General features: G+C 50.4%; 7 protein-coding genes across 9 annotated transcripts in view; 3 read left to right on the top strand and 4 right to left on the bottom strand.

Annotated features, from left to right (window-relative positions):
• PV10_00965 (uncharacterized protein) overlaps window positions 1–1,438 on the bottom strand; it is a gene marked incomplete at both ends in the record, with an annotated part of 2,405 nt that extends 967 nt beyond the window's left edge. The window contains 3 exons of the mRNA XM_016365111.1: window positions 16–1,136; window positions 1,187–1,215; window positions 1,315–1,438. Coding sequence (XP_016228760.1) covers window positions 16–1,136; window positions 1,187–1,215; window positions 1,315–1,438 — 1,274 coding nt within the window. The remainder of the gene's footprint in view (window positions 1–15; window positions 1,137–1,186; window positions 1,216–1,314) is intronic.
• A 735-nt stretch (window positions 1,439–2,173) lies between these two features.
• PV10_00964 lies at window positions 2,174–3,307 on the top strand. 3 transcript variants are annotated; one of them, XM_016365108.1, is made up of 3 exons: window positions 2,174–2,418; window positions 2,468–2,659; window positions 2,712–3,307. In XM_016365108.1, exons 1-3 carry the CDS (start codon window positions 2,416–2,418, stop codon window positions 2,898–2,900), a joined length of 384 nt encoding a protein of 127 aa, XP_016228757.1. In that variant the 5' UTR covers window positions 2,174–2,415; the 3' UTR covers window positions 2,901–3,307. The 3 variants fall into 3 exon arrangements, with proteins under 3 accessions (XP_016228757.1, XP_016228759.1, XP_016228758.1); XM_016365110.1 differs by having other exon boundaries at window positions 2,468–3,307; XM_016365109.1 differs by having other exon boundaries at window positions 2,174–2,659.
• On the bottom strand, window positions 2,876–5,187 carry PV10_00963 (uncharacterized protein). The gene is made up of 3 exons (XM_016365107.1): window positions 4,260–5,187; window positions 3,412–4,205; window positions 2,876–3,358 (listed from the first exon to the last, which is right to left on the bottom strand). The coding sequence occupies exons 1-3, from the start codon at window positions 4,792–4,794 to the stop codon at window positions 3,320–3,322; spliced, it is 1,368 nt and encodes a 455-aa protein (XP_016228756.1). The 5' UTR covers window positions 4,795–5,187; the 3' UTR covers window positions 2,876–3,319.
• An 877-nt stretch (window positions 5,188–6,064) lies between these two features.
• PV10_00962 (uncharacterized protein) lies at window positions 6,065–8,568 on the top strand (the record flags this gene model as incomplete). Its single annotated transcript, XM_016365106.1, has 1 exon — window positions 6,065–8,568. Exon 1 carries the CDS (start codon window positions 6,100–6,102, stop codon window positions 8,566–8,568), a length of 2,469 nt encoding a protein of 822 aa, XP_016228755.1. The 5' UTR covers window positions 6,065–6,099.
• A 119-nt stretch (window positions 8,569–8,687) lies between these two features.
• On the bottom strand, window positions 8,688–10,606 carry PV10_00961 (uncharacterized protein). Its single transcript, XM_016365105.1, has one exon. It carries the CDS (start codon window positions 10,448–10,450, stop codon window positions 8,888–8,890), a length of 1,563 nt encoding a protein of 520 aa, XP_016228754.1. The 5' UTR covers window positions 10,451–10,606; the 3' UTR covers window positions 8,688–8,887.
• Window positions 10,607–11,222: 616 nt separating this feature from the next.
• Window positions 11,223–12,091, top strand: PV10_00960 (uncharacterized protein). The gene has a single exon (XM_016365104.1). It carries the CDS (start codon window positions 11,300–11,302, stop codon window positions 11,795–11,797), a length of 498 nt encoding a protein of 165 aa, XP_016228753.1. The 5' UTR covers window positions 11,223–11,299; the 3' UTR covers window positions 11,798–12,091.
• PV10_00959 (uncharacterized protein) lies at window positions 12,081–13,580 on the bottom strand (the record flags this gene model as incomplete). The annotated part of the gene is made up of 1 exon (XM_016365103.1): window positions 12,081–13,580. The coding sequence occupies one exon, from the start codon at window positions 13,578–13,580 to the stop codon at window positions 12,081–12,083; it is 1,500 nt and encodes a 499-aa protein (XP_016228752.1).
• Window positions 13,581–14,065: the final 485 nt, after the last annotated feature.

Below are 14,065 nucleotides of genomic sequence, written 5' to 3'. Positions count from 1 at the left end.
CCAGGCTTGAACCACGGAGGGGGCCCGTGATGGCCTTCGCCAGGCTTGAACCAGGGAGGGGGGCCGTGATGGCCTTCGCCAGGCTTGAACCAAGGAGGGGGGCCGTGATGATCTCCAGGCTTGAACCAAGGAGGGGGGCCGTGATGCCAAGGGGGAGGTCCGTCTCCTTTCCATGGTTTGAACCCAGGAGGGGGACCATGGTGTCCTTGTGGTTCTGAGTCTGGAGTATCCTTCGCAGAGGACGGCTCTGAGGTGGACACATCAGCGCCGAGAGCCGTAGGCAGTACAGTAGGAGCAACTGCTGAGTGCATGTCGTTGACAGTGGGAGTTGCAGTGGGAGTAGTATCTGCTCTGGTAGCGAAGGTGCTTGTGGCGGCCTTAACAACTCCATCAACCTCATCATTAGTCGAGCCATGCTCCTTTGCGGGCACACTGGGTTCTTCAGCGGTGCAGGCAGCCTGAGCCTTGCCCTGAATGCAACCAGACACGCGAGTCTTGTGATGAGTCCAATGAGCAGTGAACATTCTGCAAACAACGGGAATTTTGCTTTTGGCAGTATCCCACCAGCACCTGATGGTCGAGCATGACCTAAACTCATCCTTGACCATCGAGATGATAGCCTTTTCGGTTGAATAGATTTCGTCATGCTTGTCTGCGAGTTGTCCAAACAATTCGTCCAACTTCTTGTACTGGTCGTCCATCATCTCATCACGGCTAGTGTCCGGGGTCGGAGATGGAGCCGTCACGGACACTCTCTGGGAGTCCGAGGGGAATACCCATGATTTACAAATCTTCAGGGGCTGGACGTTGACGGTGGGCCTGTTGCGTAGCCGGAGAATGGCAGGCTGGCCTACCTGTGTGAAAGAAGTCGTGAAGCCCGAGGCAGCCTGGGATTGTTCGTCGGCAGTAGGGTTGGTGAACTGAACAGTCAAGAAAGACGCCTGACCCCTGATGCAAGTCGACGTGAACTTGGCCTCAATATCCGCGTCACCAGAATCGTCAGAACGTCGAACTTTCAACGCAACGTTGCCTGTGAGGACGGCATCATGGGCATTTGATGTTAGGGCAACGCCATTCAGGCGGGGTCTTGTCCTGGCGCATTCCTCTTCCGCCGAGTCAATCTCGAGAGTAAGCTCCTACGCCAAGCGTCAACGGGGAAATCACAGATAAGACAAATCGAACACACCAGTCCATCCTCAGATCCATCAAAGCAGCCTGGGCAAGGGGCACGGAAAGTGACAGAGAGAAGTTCAGGACCTGAGGAGGTCAGCAAGTCCTATCGGTGATATCTGGGCAAACCTCAAGACTCCGTACCTGTTGTACCAGCAACTGTAGTAATATCCTTTGCAGAGTGGTCGAAGGTGGGAGTACGGGGGATTATGGCAGCAGAAGACAGAGAGGAAAGAAAAGTGGCAGCCTGGATCCAGGAAGGCCTCATGTTGAGTGGATTGTGGCCTGCGAATGCAAGCCTAAATAGAAATTGATGAATACAGAGGAAAGAAAGCTGTCGGGAGAGAGAAAAGGAAGTCGATCAAGAGTACGGTAGTTGGGTTGATAGAGGCTACCCAGAAGTAGGGTAGACAATGAGCATTCCCTCCTATTGCTCCGTCTCCATCATTCGGAAGACTGCGAAGAACGAGAGTTGAAAATTCCTCGTGATAGCTTCGAGGTGAATAAACACCACGAAGGTGAGTAAATCTCAGGAAAGCAGACAAGAATGGATGATGATGTGGATGGGGATGGAGGTGGCAGACCCGTGCGTTTTGGCTGGAGCCTGAAAGAAGAGGCAGAGTCAGGACGCGTGCAAGGAGTGGGGAGCGGCAGGAGCTTCAAACCGTCAAACACGTCTATAGGGGAGCAGCCACGCAGTTACGCCCCCCGAAGTCCCGAGAATCCGTGTGAGCATCGGGCAACTTGGAAGCACAGCCCCCGAGACGAATTACCCATTGCACAAACATCATTGGTTGATAGTGACTCACAAGCACAGAAGGATTCAAGAATTACAGGGGCAGGTCTTGATCTCGGATCCACTTGCCCGCAAGCCCAAAGATGTACTCGTAAGATCTCTCACGTGATGTAGATGGGAGGGTTGATGACAGTCACGTGATATATTGATGACATAAGGTGGCTCATGTGCCAAGCTTCGATATTAGATTCCACGCTTTCTGTGATGGAAACCATCAACATCAATCCAACACCTTGTACCACCACCTAGCACAACGGGGGAGGGCAGACGTTTCTTTTAGGAAATTCATCCTGTGGCGTCTTGTTTCCAAGCTTATTCACGAAAAAAAATTCTTTGTTTAATAGCATCACTCTCACGTAGCAGAGTTCTGCATTGATTCTCAGTCATCAGACTACATCCATTTTAATTCCTCAATCACCAGGCTAGAAGGGGACACAGTACTCTATGCCATGGTGAGACTTCCAGAGCGCCCTTCAATATGTGCACTAACGGGTTTCTCAGTTGCCATTAGGCCTGCTTACTGCGGCGCAAGGCCATCCGATGTTGGTCGAGCTCAAGAACGGCGAGACACTCAATGGCCATCTTGTGAATTGCGACACGTGGATGAATCTCACCCTGAAAGAAGTGGTGCAGACCAGCCCTGAGGGCGATCGATTCTTCAGGCTCGCCGAAGTATACGTTAGGGGAAACAATGTCAGTTGCGCAATGCTACCCTGTCCATCACCCACACTAACATGTCTCATAGATCAAATACCTACGGGTACCAGAAGAAATAATCGATCTAGCTAGAGAGCAACAGCAGCAATCCCAACAGGGCAATCAACGAGGTCGCGGAGGAGGAGCCCATCGCGGTGATCAGGGTGGGAGAGGTGACCGTGGGCGAGGCCAAGGTCGTGGAGGACGTGGTAGGGGAAGAGGAAGAGCTCAGAATTGAAGGATTCAGACCTCACGCTATCTTTCACTCTGGTCTCGTACTATTCAACAGGGCTCTCATTGTGGCCCTTCCGATTTCAGAACAAGCCCCGCCCATTCGTCGAGGGCTGAAGCGTCATGCATCAACTGAAGTCCAACCATCCAGGTTGACACACTGCAGATACCTCTTACGACTATCAAGCTGTCCTGGCCCGCCTAACCATTAAGATGGACCAGACAGCCGCCACATCTCAAGACCTGCAACATTGGAAATGAGCCATATCACAAGAAAGTGCTCTGCACCATCGCTATGCTGTACTAGTCGAGTCGAAACGCTCTCGGCCATGCGAGTCTCAGCCCGCTCGATTCAAGAAGAGAAAAGAAATCAATGAAGATTTTTTTGGAAATTCGATCAGCCAGAAGATCCCACTTTTTTCAACTTCATCGCCTTCGTAATTCGTTAGTGATGCATTTCACCGTCTGCCTGATGTCAGTAACAGTCGATCCAACACGTGAGACGTCTTGCAACATACCTCTGCTGAGACAATTCCCTGATTGTACATGTACTTGCTTAAGCCTTTGACAACCTCTATTTGCTCTTCGGGCGTAAGGCCGACAATGGCAGACTCAAGCACACTGCCAACGCTTGTCTTGTGAATGGCGATGAAACTTTGGTAATACATGTAGGCAAAAAAACCCATGATGAACTGGCAATCCATCCGGTCGGTCATGCCTCCGTGGCCAGGAATGCTGTCGCCAAAGTCCTTGATTTTAAAAGTCCGCTTCAGGCCGGATGCGAAGAATCCGCCAAAGGGAGCTATCAACGAGGCAAAGGTGGCGAGAATAAAGATGTGCAGCTGAATTGGGGCCATCCACAGAGTGTAATGGACACCGGTCCATGTTGGTAAGTTATATGGCATGGCAGTGAAGACAGGGTTGGGAACACATTCTAGGCTGGTCCACATATTTGCACCAAGGTCGTTGACAGGGCAAATGAAGTATTTGTAACGCATCAGAAGGTTGGTGAGGGCAAAGCCGGAGATGATGGTGCAAATCCAAGCTCCAACAAAGCCTTCGACTGTCTTCTTGGGGGAGATCTTGATGAGCTGAGTCCGACCAAAAGTGATGCCAACAATATAAGCAAAGATATCATTTGTGATGACAAGGGCCGCGGGGAGGAAGAACCAGATCATGCCTTCAAAGACATTGTTCATGACAAAGTGAGCCTGGAAGACGATCAAAAAGAGAGCCATGTGAGTCCAGGCGAATTGGGTAAACTGGAAGCGATATGAGCCCTTCTTGAGCGAGGCCACGAAGAACACGAAACCTGACATGTTGATCAGTAGCGGCGCATAAACCTATGTTGGGGAGCCTGGCTTACCGAAAATGTACATGATGAAACTGATGAAGCGATGATGTGTTGCAAAGGGCAGCAAGATCTTGTCGACGAGGAGAATATGTTTGAAGTAATAGAGAACACTCTCCCCGTATAGATAATACATGGTGACCGCGAGAAAGTACCAGTTCAAGGATCTCGTCAGGGGAAGATTCTTCTGCTTGGTTGGGACTTGCGCAATAGCGATGACTTCTTTGAATGAGATGATCTGGATGGCCGTAATGATCATGATGATGTAGATGTGGCCAGCAAACATAGCACCAAAGAAGCCGGTAATCATGACGAATGTCCATATTGTTCGTGTGTAGAACGTGGTCTTCTTCTTTTCATACTCTGACGGTTCGACCTTGCTGTCGACCTTGACAGCAGATCCATTCCGCGTGGCATGTACATCTTGAGTTGGGCTAGGAGGGGCGCTCGATCCCTCGCTACTAGAGGAACTCTGTCGTTGATGATCGCTCGTGCCAGCACCCGTGCCACCGGGACGATGCTGGAACTTGACGCCTTTCTGTCGCGGCATGGCTGCAAGGGCTGTATCTGATGTGCGATCGTCGTGGAGGCGGGTCAGGGAGAGGGGTGCAACTAGACTGCGTATTTCTAAAAGAGTCGGAGCAGCAGAATGAACAGGGACGACGTAGTTTCCAACAAACGTGCGGTGATCTGGTAATTGGGAGGACCGGAAATTGACACGAGGGGTTGGATGCCTGGGAACTGGGCGTGAAGGGATGGCAGTCGCAGGCAGTCGCTTGGGTTCGCTTCAGAAAGACAACCCTTTGAGTGACACGAGAGATCGCCACCACAGACTATGGATGGCGATGGACTCCAAGTGCTGCTGGACAGTAGATAAGGAAAATGGCCTTTGGCAGGTTAGAGTACGGATGTTTGCATAGGCAACAAGAATTTGAAGGGAAACAATTTCAAGATGAGCGCAGATAGTCAACCCACAGGACAGCCCACAGTGTTTGACTACGGAGGAGGTAAGTACAGTTAAGGCGGGCCCGAGGCGCCCTCCATTACGGCATGCCCACACACTGGAGCTCAAGCGTGCCTCTTCGGCCACAGCCACCAGTGACAATGCAAACCGGATTCTACTCTTCTCACGTCTTCTGCAAGCTCTGCGTCATTCTCCTCTGCTGGCCGAACTTTATCAGCCACCTTGTTCCTGTCATACTTTGTACTTGCCTGGGCACTCTGGGCCGGCGCTGCCGACCAACCCTTGGAAGGACGCCTTTCATTCCTCCATGGGCTTAGGTTGATGAGAAGCGGACTAAGTAAATCAGTAGTACATCAGCGGGAAATCAGTAGCCAGTTGACCATTTGCTGCATTATTATTAGCCACAAGTGCAAACCCCTCCTTCTTGCGGCTCTACCATGTCGCATTGTTGTATCAATCTATTTCTACCATCTCCGTGCTGCCTGAAGCTTCCTCCAGATAGGCATTCGTGGTACCTATAAGTCCTACTTAACCATGAGATTAATAAGGTGGGGGAGAGGGGGGTACCTGAGTGTCCATAAGCGTCGTGATTTCCCAATCATGTTGTGGCTTGACAAATTGCACTTGACGCGCCAAACCGTCCGCTGAAGCCATTTTGCCCCCATCGCGTCGTCCAACCGCGCCGCAGTCCCAGACTCCCCGCCCTGCAAAGTCACACATCAACGACTTTGTTGGCAAGCCTCTTTGGGAGTATTGAATGCAACTTAGGCAATCTATTCCACCCTCCCAATCCATGAGACGAGGGAAACACTGCATCGGCTTTCACGTTACCGCATTTCCTCCCACTGAGCCCCAGCCCGCTCTCGATTTGCTCTTCCATGGAGTCCAGACATGAATGGCATGGACGACAACGACGGCGAACAAGACCTCTTTGATGATGATAATGATTTTGACGATATACCAGAGGCCGCTCTTCAAGAGCTAGAACACAATGCTCTTCTCTCTACTCAGCAATCCAGGAAGCCAAATACTCTCGCGCCGCCAGTGCGGCCACCATTTAATATCCAATCGCACCGTCTGAGTTCATCCGTTCATCAGCATCTTCCTCAAAATGTCCCCGAGGACGACAGTTTTGAGTATATCGCTGACGATGACCTTGCAACGCCTGTCGAAGAGCATACCTCTTTCAACCTAAAGCATCACGTCCCTAGCGAATCGGTATCTCGCGAAACATTCCGCCAACATCGCTATGGTCAACCTCAATTTCATGCTGGTCCTCCAGCACGAACGCAGCCTGGTCAAAATGTTATACCTTTACAACCACAAGCGCCATCTGATGGTCGCTTTTATGGCTTTCCTGCGAAGCCTCTCCCAGCCAGGTCGACCCAACCGTCCTTGCAGGATCACTCCGTTCCCGAGACCAATGATCCACAGGTCCTGCGAGCTCAGATCCGAGCCTTGATCAAGGATAACAGTGTCCTTACTAGCGACTTGCGACAGGCAAAGGACACAGCTCTTACTCAGAATGGCGAGATCTCCATCATCCGATCGAAACTCGAGAAAGAGACAAAGGTCTTTGATCGCCAAATTGGATCCCTAAAGAAAGCCATGCAAGATGAGGCTGCCAAATACAAAGCCGCTGTGGATGCTCTTACAGAGAAAAATCGTCAATTGAGCACCCGCTTCCAGTTCCTCGAACAAGAACACGCTCAAGGGATGCAGGAGACCAAATCCCTAAAACAGCGACTCCGAGACCAACCATCTACCGAACAACACGACGGCATCTCAACTCCCAAACATGGAATGGGAGCCTCTTTAAGGGATGGCTTCGATGATGATGACATCATGCTACAATCGCCATCGAAGTCGGCTCGTCGCTCAAAGCCCGCCACACCAACAATTGCCAATAAAAGGAAAAGAAAGCTCGATGCACCTAGCCCTGTCAAAGGGCTTACTCTTAGGCTATCTGGACGAGCCTCGGACGAGATCCAACCCCGTCCCCCCCCTTCGGCCCTTCCAGAGGAACGCCCGGCCGTTATCGTTAGGAAAGATCCTCAGGCGGAGCGTAATCTTCGATTCTTGCAGCTCATCCTCGATTTCCATCCCCGCGCCAAAGATGAAACGCTTCTAGAAAACCTCGTTCAGTATGCCTTCCCCTCCGATCATAATAAACGTTTCTCTACAATACTGTTAGACGGAGTGGCAAAGCTCAATGGCGACCGCCTCCCCGCCGATCTTCTACAGATCTTTGTGGACATGTGGGCACAGTCTTTGAAAGAGCAATTTTACAAACCTATCTCCCTACTCATCGAGGTGGTTGGCTTCATCGTTGACCATAACATGGCATCTCTAGACACTGGGATTGTCAACAGTCTCGTTCCAGTTGTTCAAAATTCTATTGCTATAAATGCCCGGAAACGCTTCGAGCATTCCCCAGTTTACCACTCGTCGTTTGGCACGATCCGCCAAACTCCTCAAGCCGCGTTGAACCACGATGTCAATAGCACCTCATGTCTAGATCTTCTCCTCACAATGTCTTACGTTGTCAAGGACGATTCGGCTCTTACAGATCTGTTCTGGCGACTGATGGACCCCGAGTTTATTCTGATGATGCTGAATGCCTGGCAGCCCATCCCAGACATCACTCTCATGCTCCAACTCCTCGCCACGTCTATTTGCCCTTCCACTTTTGGCCCTATTAGTACTTCGGATCAACAGACAAAGATCGAACACTGGATCATCAATCGTGTATGCTGTCTTCTTTGGGAAACGCCCCAAGTCGACGAGGGCTTACCTCCGAACACAACAGATCAGCTCTGCCACCTCCGGCTCGAAGTTCTAGACCTGCTTACAGCTCTGGCCATAACCTCGTCACCTTATCCACACGATGACCCGAACTACCATGGCTCCCTCCTTCTCGCCAATGACAGCCACGCCATTGCACGTATTGTGCGATCGCTGTTTGACGAAGTCTCATCGATGTATCTCTTGACGCCCTCACGCGTACTTCATTCAGAACTCGTCAACCGCGGCGTCCGCGTTTTGTACCACGTTTTGCAAACGCACAGCCAGACCATCAACCTGCAGGAAAAGCTGTCCGTCATCAACGGAGGAGTACACAAGCACCGAGTTGTCCTGACCAGGCTAGCTTTCAGCGAAGGATTCTACATCGACAGACACATCACCGCCGAAACCGTCGCGATGGCAACGGGCTTGTTGGAGGAGAGTGTCACTCCCGATGAAGCGGATGAGCTTATTGAAGCATTTCCGGGGTTCAAAGGTCGGGGTAGTACCTCTGAAATGCGAGGGGAAATAGGGGATGATCTGGAAGACGAGATGGAGGTGATCGAGGGAGGGTAATCAGATATAATGAAATGAAATGCGATACTAATGAGGAAGAAATGCATCTGTTTCTCACGAATCCCAGACTTGCGATGAGGAGAGCCTACAACCCTAAATGTGATTAAGTAGGTACCTATCTATGAAACCTAACCTGTACGCGTGACATATTATCGGTATTCGTATCTCATAGATCATTGATCCGACTAGTTGCCGCTATTACGGCCTAAAGAGTTATATTCAGGACATTAAAGATTATCTTTACTCATCGTTCATGGTACAATCACCAGGCAAATTTAAAGCGTTCAGTTCCCGTCAGAATATCGTGCGCCCACCCTGATTACTGAACATATCTGAACGGCAGCCCAGTCCCATCATCCTCATCCGGTCTCGCGAGACGAATCACGCTTCCTGTAGGACTAGACCGGGCCTCGCTGCGAGATCGACTGCTTGTGCTGTTCCTGCGACCGCGGTAGGAACGGGATGAGGCAAACGATGCGACTGATCGAGCGGAGGGCCGGTGCGAGTAAAGGACAAGGTTTGAGTGTGAGTGTGCTTGGGATTGAGGTTGTGACGACGCGGAAAACATCCGCGATGTCGAATTCGACTGCGTGTGAGAGAGTGATCCAGAGCCGTGGTTGTAAACTAGTGAGGTGCCGTGTCGAGACTGGGAGCCAACTCCTGGTGTTGAGATATTAGTCGGAGCGGTCCGGAGGGAATAGCGACTTTCGGAATTAGATAGAGATGATTCATCGTCACTCTCATTTCCGTCCCGGTAGCTGTTTAAGTTTGTGTAGTCGTGTTGGGGAGCCTCTCTGTCCTCGGACGCAATCGAGGGCACGGAATCATCCGAAGAGAGATGGTAAAGGGCGTGGGCGTTTTGATGGTGCCTTCGAACGGACCCAGTTTCAGAGAAGGCTGAAATAATCGAAGCTGTCTCTTGCGTAGGTCGTTGAATTTGTGAATTTGCCTTGATGCGCGAATCAAGGCTGGTAGTTTCAGAGGAGAAGTGGTGTGAAGAATCGTCAAAACTCAGTAGGTCGACTTCCACAGATTTCATGCTGCGTAACAACTCGGCAAACAGACGCATCAAGTTCTGAAAGTCCGATTCCGATAACGGTTGTGCGGAGAAACGAGCGCGTTCATATGAGGAGAGGAAATCTTCCGTCACATCGTAATCCGGTACAACGTCGATCTCGATCAAGTGAACCAAGTAGTTCCGCATGCTCCATGAGTCTCGCCAAAGGAGTTGATCAACTATGCGGGGATCTGGCAGAGGTGTGTCATCGTCTCTAGGCTCAGTGAGAGGATCTGCGGGCACGAGGCTGACTGCCTTTGCCTCGATAAGACCTATTAACTCGTCGATCACTGCGGCGTATTCAAGACCCGGCATCTCTTGAGCGGCAGGTGATGACCAGCCCGGATGATCGACACTGCCCCATCTGGGTTCAGAGTCAGGATCAGTACTGATGCGGGACTTGGTGAGCGTGAGAACCCGATCGCTGGCCAAAGTCGTCTCGTGTTCGATCCGCTTGCTTCTCGGTCGCGCTTGGTACGCAATGACAGCGCTCCTCTCCAAGCACTCTTGTATCAATTTGTGTACTCTCCGTCCTGGTAGATCCTCCTTTTCAATGGGCATAAAAGTCTTTGGTATACCTCTAATTATCGCGCGATTGGTATACCATCTTGAAGCATAAACAAGCGAGGCGAAAAAGGCGGTGACAACGTATGCGCCACTAATGAGGAAGATATCCAGGATTCGCCGTCTCTTGTAGGACTCATATAGCGCGTCGGCGGGAGTGACACAAATGAAGGCTATTAGGATAAGGAAGACGATGGTGAAGGAAGTGCTGTAGAAGATGCGAAAGACGATACGCTTCGCTTTGGCCTTCGCTTGGGCCATCTTGATCGAGCGGTCCGGGGACTTGGCCTCATGTTGAGATGGTTTTGTTCTTCAAGAACACCATGCGTGATACATATTAATTGTTTTTTGGTTTTGCAATACCCTGATGAGAACGCATATGGTTGAATCTGGTTTCGTTTGTCTGTTGAAATGTTGAAATGTTGGATGAAGTGGAAGTTGGGGTTGCAACAGGTCGAGGGGCCGAGGGCGCACCTGCCGCCCGGGGTTCCTACTTCCAGGCTCCACAAGCGTTTCAATCACGTGACAAGGCTGCATTCTCTCTTGCGACGTCTTAGTCCTGAGATGATCATCTTTGTGATTATAGGAGGGCAGCACTACTGGGCAAAGACTCTTTCGAGAATTGGGAGAGTCAGATATTGGGAGTAAACATACTTAGTGTTCTAGTTTTTTTTAGAGCTTTGCGATCCTCATCTTGATGCTTTGATGCAGGACAGCCATAAGGCCGAATACGTGGAATACATTGAGGGTATAGGTCACCATAACGAGTTTCAGTTTCTTCCTTCGTTTTAGTCAATCCTAGAAATCGAAAAACATTAGGTTTGTTGACACGGTATGTTGAGAGTAACACGAAACTGCGGGCCGACTTGTCCAGTAGTCGTGTAGTGGACTAAGGGTTACCTAGGTTGGCTTATAAATCTCCAACGATGTCAAGACTCCACGAAGGTTAGCGGTGTGGGCCGACCATCCACTGAAGCTTGAAGTTATAAACACGAGCCACCCCCCCCTTCGCTCCTCTTCGGCCAAAAAGACGGCTTGCAGACTTGTAATAGAAGTCACCGCCGCAACCTGTCCCGCGGTTTTGCTAGAAACAACGATCAGATTCTCAACATGGCGTCTCTTACACTCTACGATACTGCCATCATTCCGATGATTCGGACACTGAAACACCTCTCAGCCATTCTCAAGCGAGGAGAAGCACATGCTGATGAGAAGGGGATCGACCATTCAGAGCTGCTTGAGGCTCGTATCGTCGCCGACATGCACCCTCTTCCATTCCAAATTCAAACTGCTAGCAACAGTGCCAAATTTCTAGCCGTCCGGGTCGCTGGCGTGGAAAACATCACATTTGCCGACGACGAGAAGACTTTTGCAGATTTACAGGATAGACTCACTCGAACAATTGAATATTTGGAAGCAATTGACCGGAAGCAATTTGATGGCAAGGAAACTGCCGAGGTTGTCGCTTTCAATAGAAACTTTACTGGTTTGAGCTATGTCAACGACTTTGCTCTTCCCAACTTCTTCTTCCATACTGTTACAGCGTACAACATCCTTCGCAGTAAGGGTATTGATATCGGAAAAAAGGACTGGCTTGGAGTCAGGTAACATGAAGAATCTGATGTGATCAGAGTGGTTCAGAAGCGACAAAACTCTGCTCGTTTTGAGGATATCAAGCAATACAGGAACATGGCGCAATTTTCATGTTTTTTTTCTTTCAGCACTATCGCTGAACGGCTCGAAACTCCAATTCAAGACCTCAGAGAGCTCAGTACATGTACATGCGCCTGAGTTTCAATTCATATCCCAAGGACACCTCAAAATACAGTGATGGTTCAGCTCACCACTTCTGAGGTCTCTATTTCTGGCGTCATAGTTGCCAGCCTCGACATCATTCAAAGAGGTCGCTAAACTCGCTATCCTCATGAGCCCAAGTAAATGCTTCTTGATTGATCTCGGCGTCCGGGTTGTGCTCATTTGTTTCGTCGTTGTCCTGTTGGTTGCCATCTTCCCCGATGTCAACTTCTTCTTCTTCTTCTTCTTCTTCTTCTTCTTCTTCTTCTTCTTCTTCTTCTTCTCTCTCCTCGCGACTGTCGTCTTTGCTGCCGACATGCTTGTTCCCATCATTTTCTTTGACGCCTTCAGCATCGACCTGGTTGTTGCTGTCATCTTGGTTCGCTGTCTTGGTCTTCTTCGACTTGGTTTCCAAAGCTGGCTTCATTTTTCTTTTCGGCCTCTTATATTCCCGGTCATCCAATGTTTTATCGCAAGGGGGTAGGCATTTCGATGAGGGCAGGTCCCCTTGAAACGGCAGAAGTCTACCCCGAAACCTCGTCCCAGCGCTGTTCGTGCCATGCCAAAAGTACTCGCCTGCCGAGTTTTTCGTGTAGCTCGCCCCTTTGTCAATAGCAAACCCCAATCGTTCACTGTTCCGTGAATAGTGATGTCGATTGAAGTCGCGACGTGTCTTAACACGATGATGGCACCGATCACATTCATGAACGTACCCGTCACAATTGGTACCGAGCCCAACCGCCGGTTGCTCTCCGGGGGAAACATCACTCAACTGGTTGGATATATGCTGTTGTTGGGGAGCTTGTTGATCGCTAAACCGTCTTGGCTCATTGTCGCTCTGTTCCATCGGTGGAAGATCTTCGGGAAGAAGAGAAGGGTCTATTACACCCACAAAAGACATCGTCTGATCTCCTGTTGTGAGAGGAGACCTTGTTTGATACGCCGGGGCCGTCATGGTATTCATCCCTGTGAAACCAGAACCTGTTTGACGCATCGGGGTTGCCATGCCACCCTGCATATCCCCGGCTTGGAACCTATTTTGGGAGGGATTCAATGGTGGTGGGAGCATCATACTCATTGAAGACGTTTGCGATTGGGCGGGCATCGCTGGCTGGTAGACATTGTGTTCCGCCTGTCGCACGCCGCTGGACAAACCAACAGCGTTGGGAGTCTGCAGTCCAAACTCTGGATTCATGGCCGTCTCCGATGAGGCACCAAGATCCCACTGTTGTGGGATTTGTGGATATTCTCCAATATTTGAATGCCTGTTCCCCGACGGAAACTGCGTGTTGTTTGGATCACTAGATGGCCAACCAGTTTGTGCGGCCAGGCGATGAACTGGTCTCGCATCCTGGGAGGCCCGTTGCTGTCTCCGTTGCTGTCTCCGTTCAAGAGTAGAACGAGTCTCTCTACCAACCTCTCGGGTGATAACTCCGTCCCTGATATGTTGGTCAACGATTTCTAAAAGGGTATTCAAGTAGCCTTCTGTTTGGTCCGTGGCATCATACAACGGAGAGCCTTCAACCCGAGTCATGCTTTCAAGGCCGTGCAAGTATAATTGGGCCTCCGTAAAGGCTTCCTGTTGTTGAGCAGCCATTGTGAGAAATTACAGTCGTGTTCTTGCTGTGCGAGCGAGGGGGATAGAGGAGCGGTCGATGAGGAGTTTTTGATCTTTCTGCTTCAATCAGTAGGTTGATCGAAAAGGCTCTTCAAAGGGGAAAAGACCTCGAACAGTCAAGGGCAATGGATTTGGGCTCTACAATGCAGGGTTGGTGTAGGAAGACAAGAGAATGAAAAGGTGCCGTGAAAGAATCAGAGATTTAAATATGTGTAGACCCGTCTCCCTCTGGTTAGACCGATCTTCAGGCAGTTCTCTCGGCGATCTGACTCACTTGACATCACCGCTGTATGTAAGTGGTTACATATCGCGATCTCTGTGGTGTGCTGCGTAGCCTGCTGTGACTCTTGCGCACGAATCGAAGAAGTGCGGTCACAACAACGGCGAGGCCTGCGGACCATGTCTGGTCTTTGACGGTGGAAGCTTGTGAGCCAATACACTTATAATGGCATACAAACATCCTC

Source organism: Exophiala mesophila (assembly GCF_000836275.1).
Source record: "Exophiala mesophila strain CBS 40295 unplaced genomic scaffold supercont1.1, whole genome shotgun sequence".
Lineage (NCBI taxonomy): Eukaryota > Fungi > Ascomycota > Eurotiomycetes > Chaetothyriales > Herpotrichiellaceae > Exophiala > Exophiala mesophila.
This window is presented reverse-complemented; position numbering and strand designations above follow the sequence as displayed.

Excerpts from the sequence above, each read along its gene's own strand:
- PV10_00960 (XM_016365104.1), top strand. The coding sequence starts at position 11,300 with ATGGCGTCTCTTACACTCTACGATACTGCCATCATTCCGATGATTCGG.
- PV10_00963 (XM_016365107.1), bottom strand. The coding sequence starts at position 4,794 with ATGCCGCGACAGAAAGGCGTCAAGTTCCAGCATCGTCCCGGTGGCACG. Across the intron at positions 4,206-4,259 it reads TTTCATCATGTACATTTTCG|GTTTCGTGTTCTTCGTGGCC; the intron begins GTAAGCCAGGCT and ends TCAACATGTCAG. Across the intron at positions 3,359-3,411 it reads AGGGAATTGTCTCAGCAGAG|ACGGTGAAATGCATCACTAA; the intron begins GTATGTTGCAAG and ends GACATCAGGCAG.
- PV10_00964 (XM_016365108.1), top strand. Across the intron at positions 2,660-2,711 it reads TATACGTTAGGGGAAACAAT|ATCAAATACCTACGGGTACC; the intron begins GTCAGTTGCGCA and ends CATGTCTCATAG.
- PV10_00961 (XM_016365105.1), bottom strand. The coding sequence starts at position 10,450 with ATGGCCCAAGCGAAGGCCAAAGCGAAGCGTATCGTCTTTCGCATCTTC.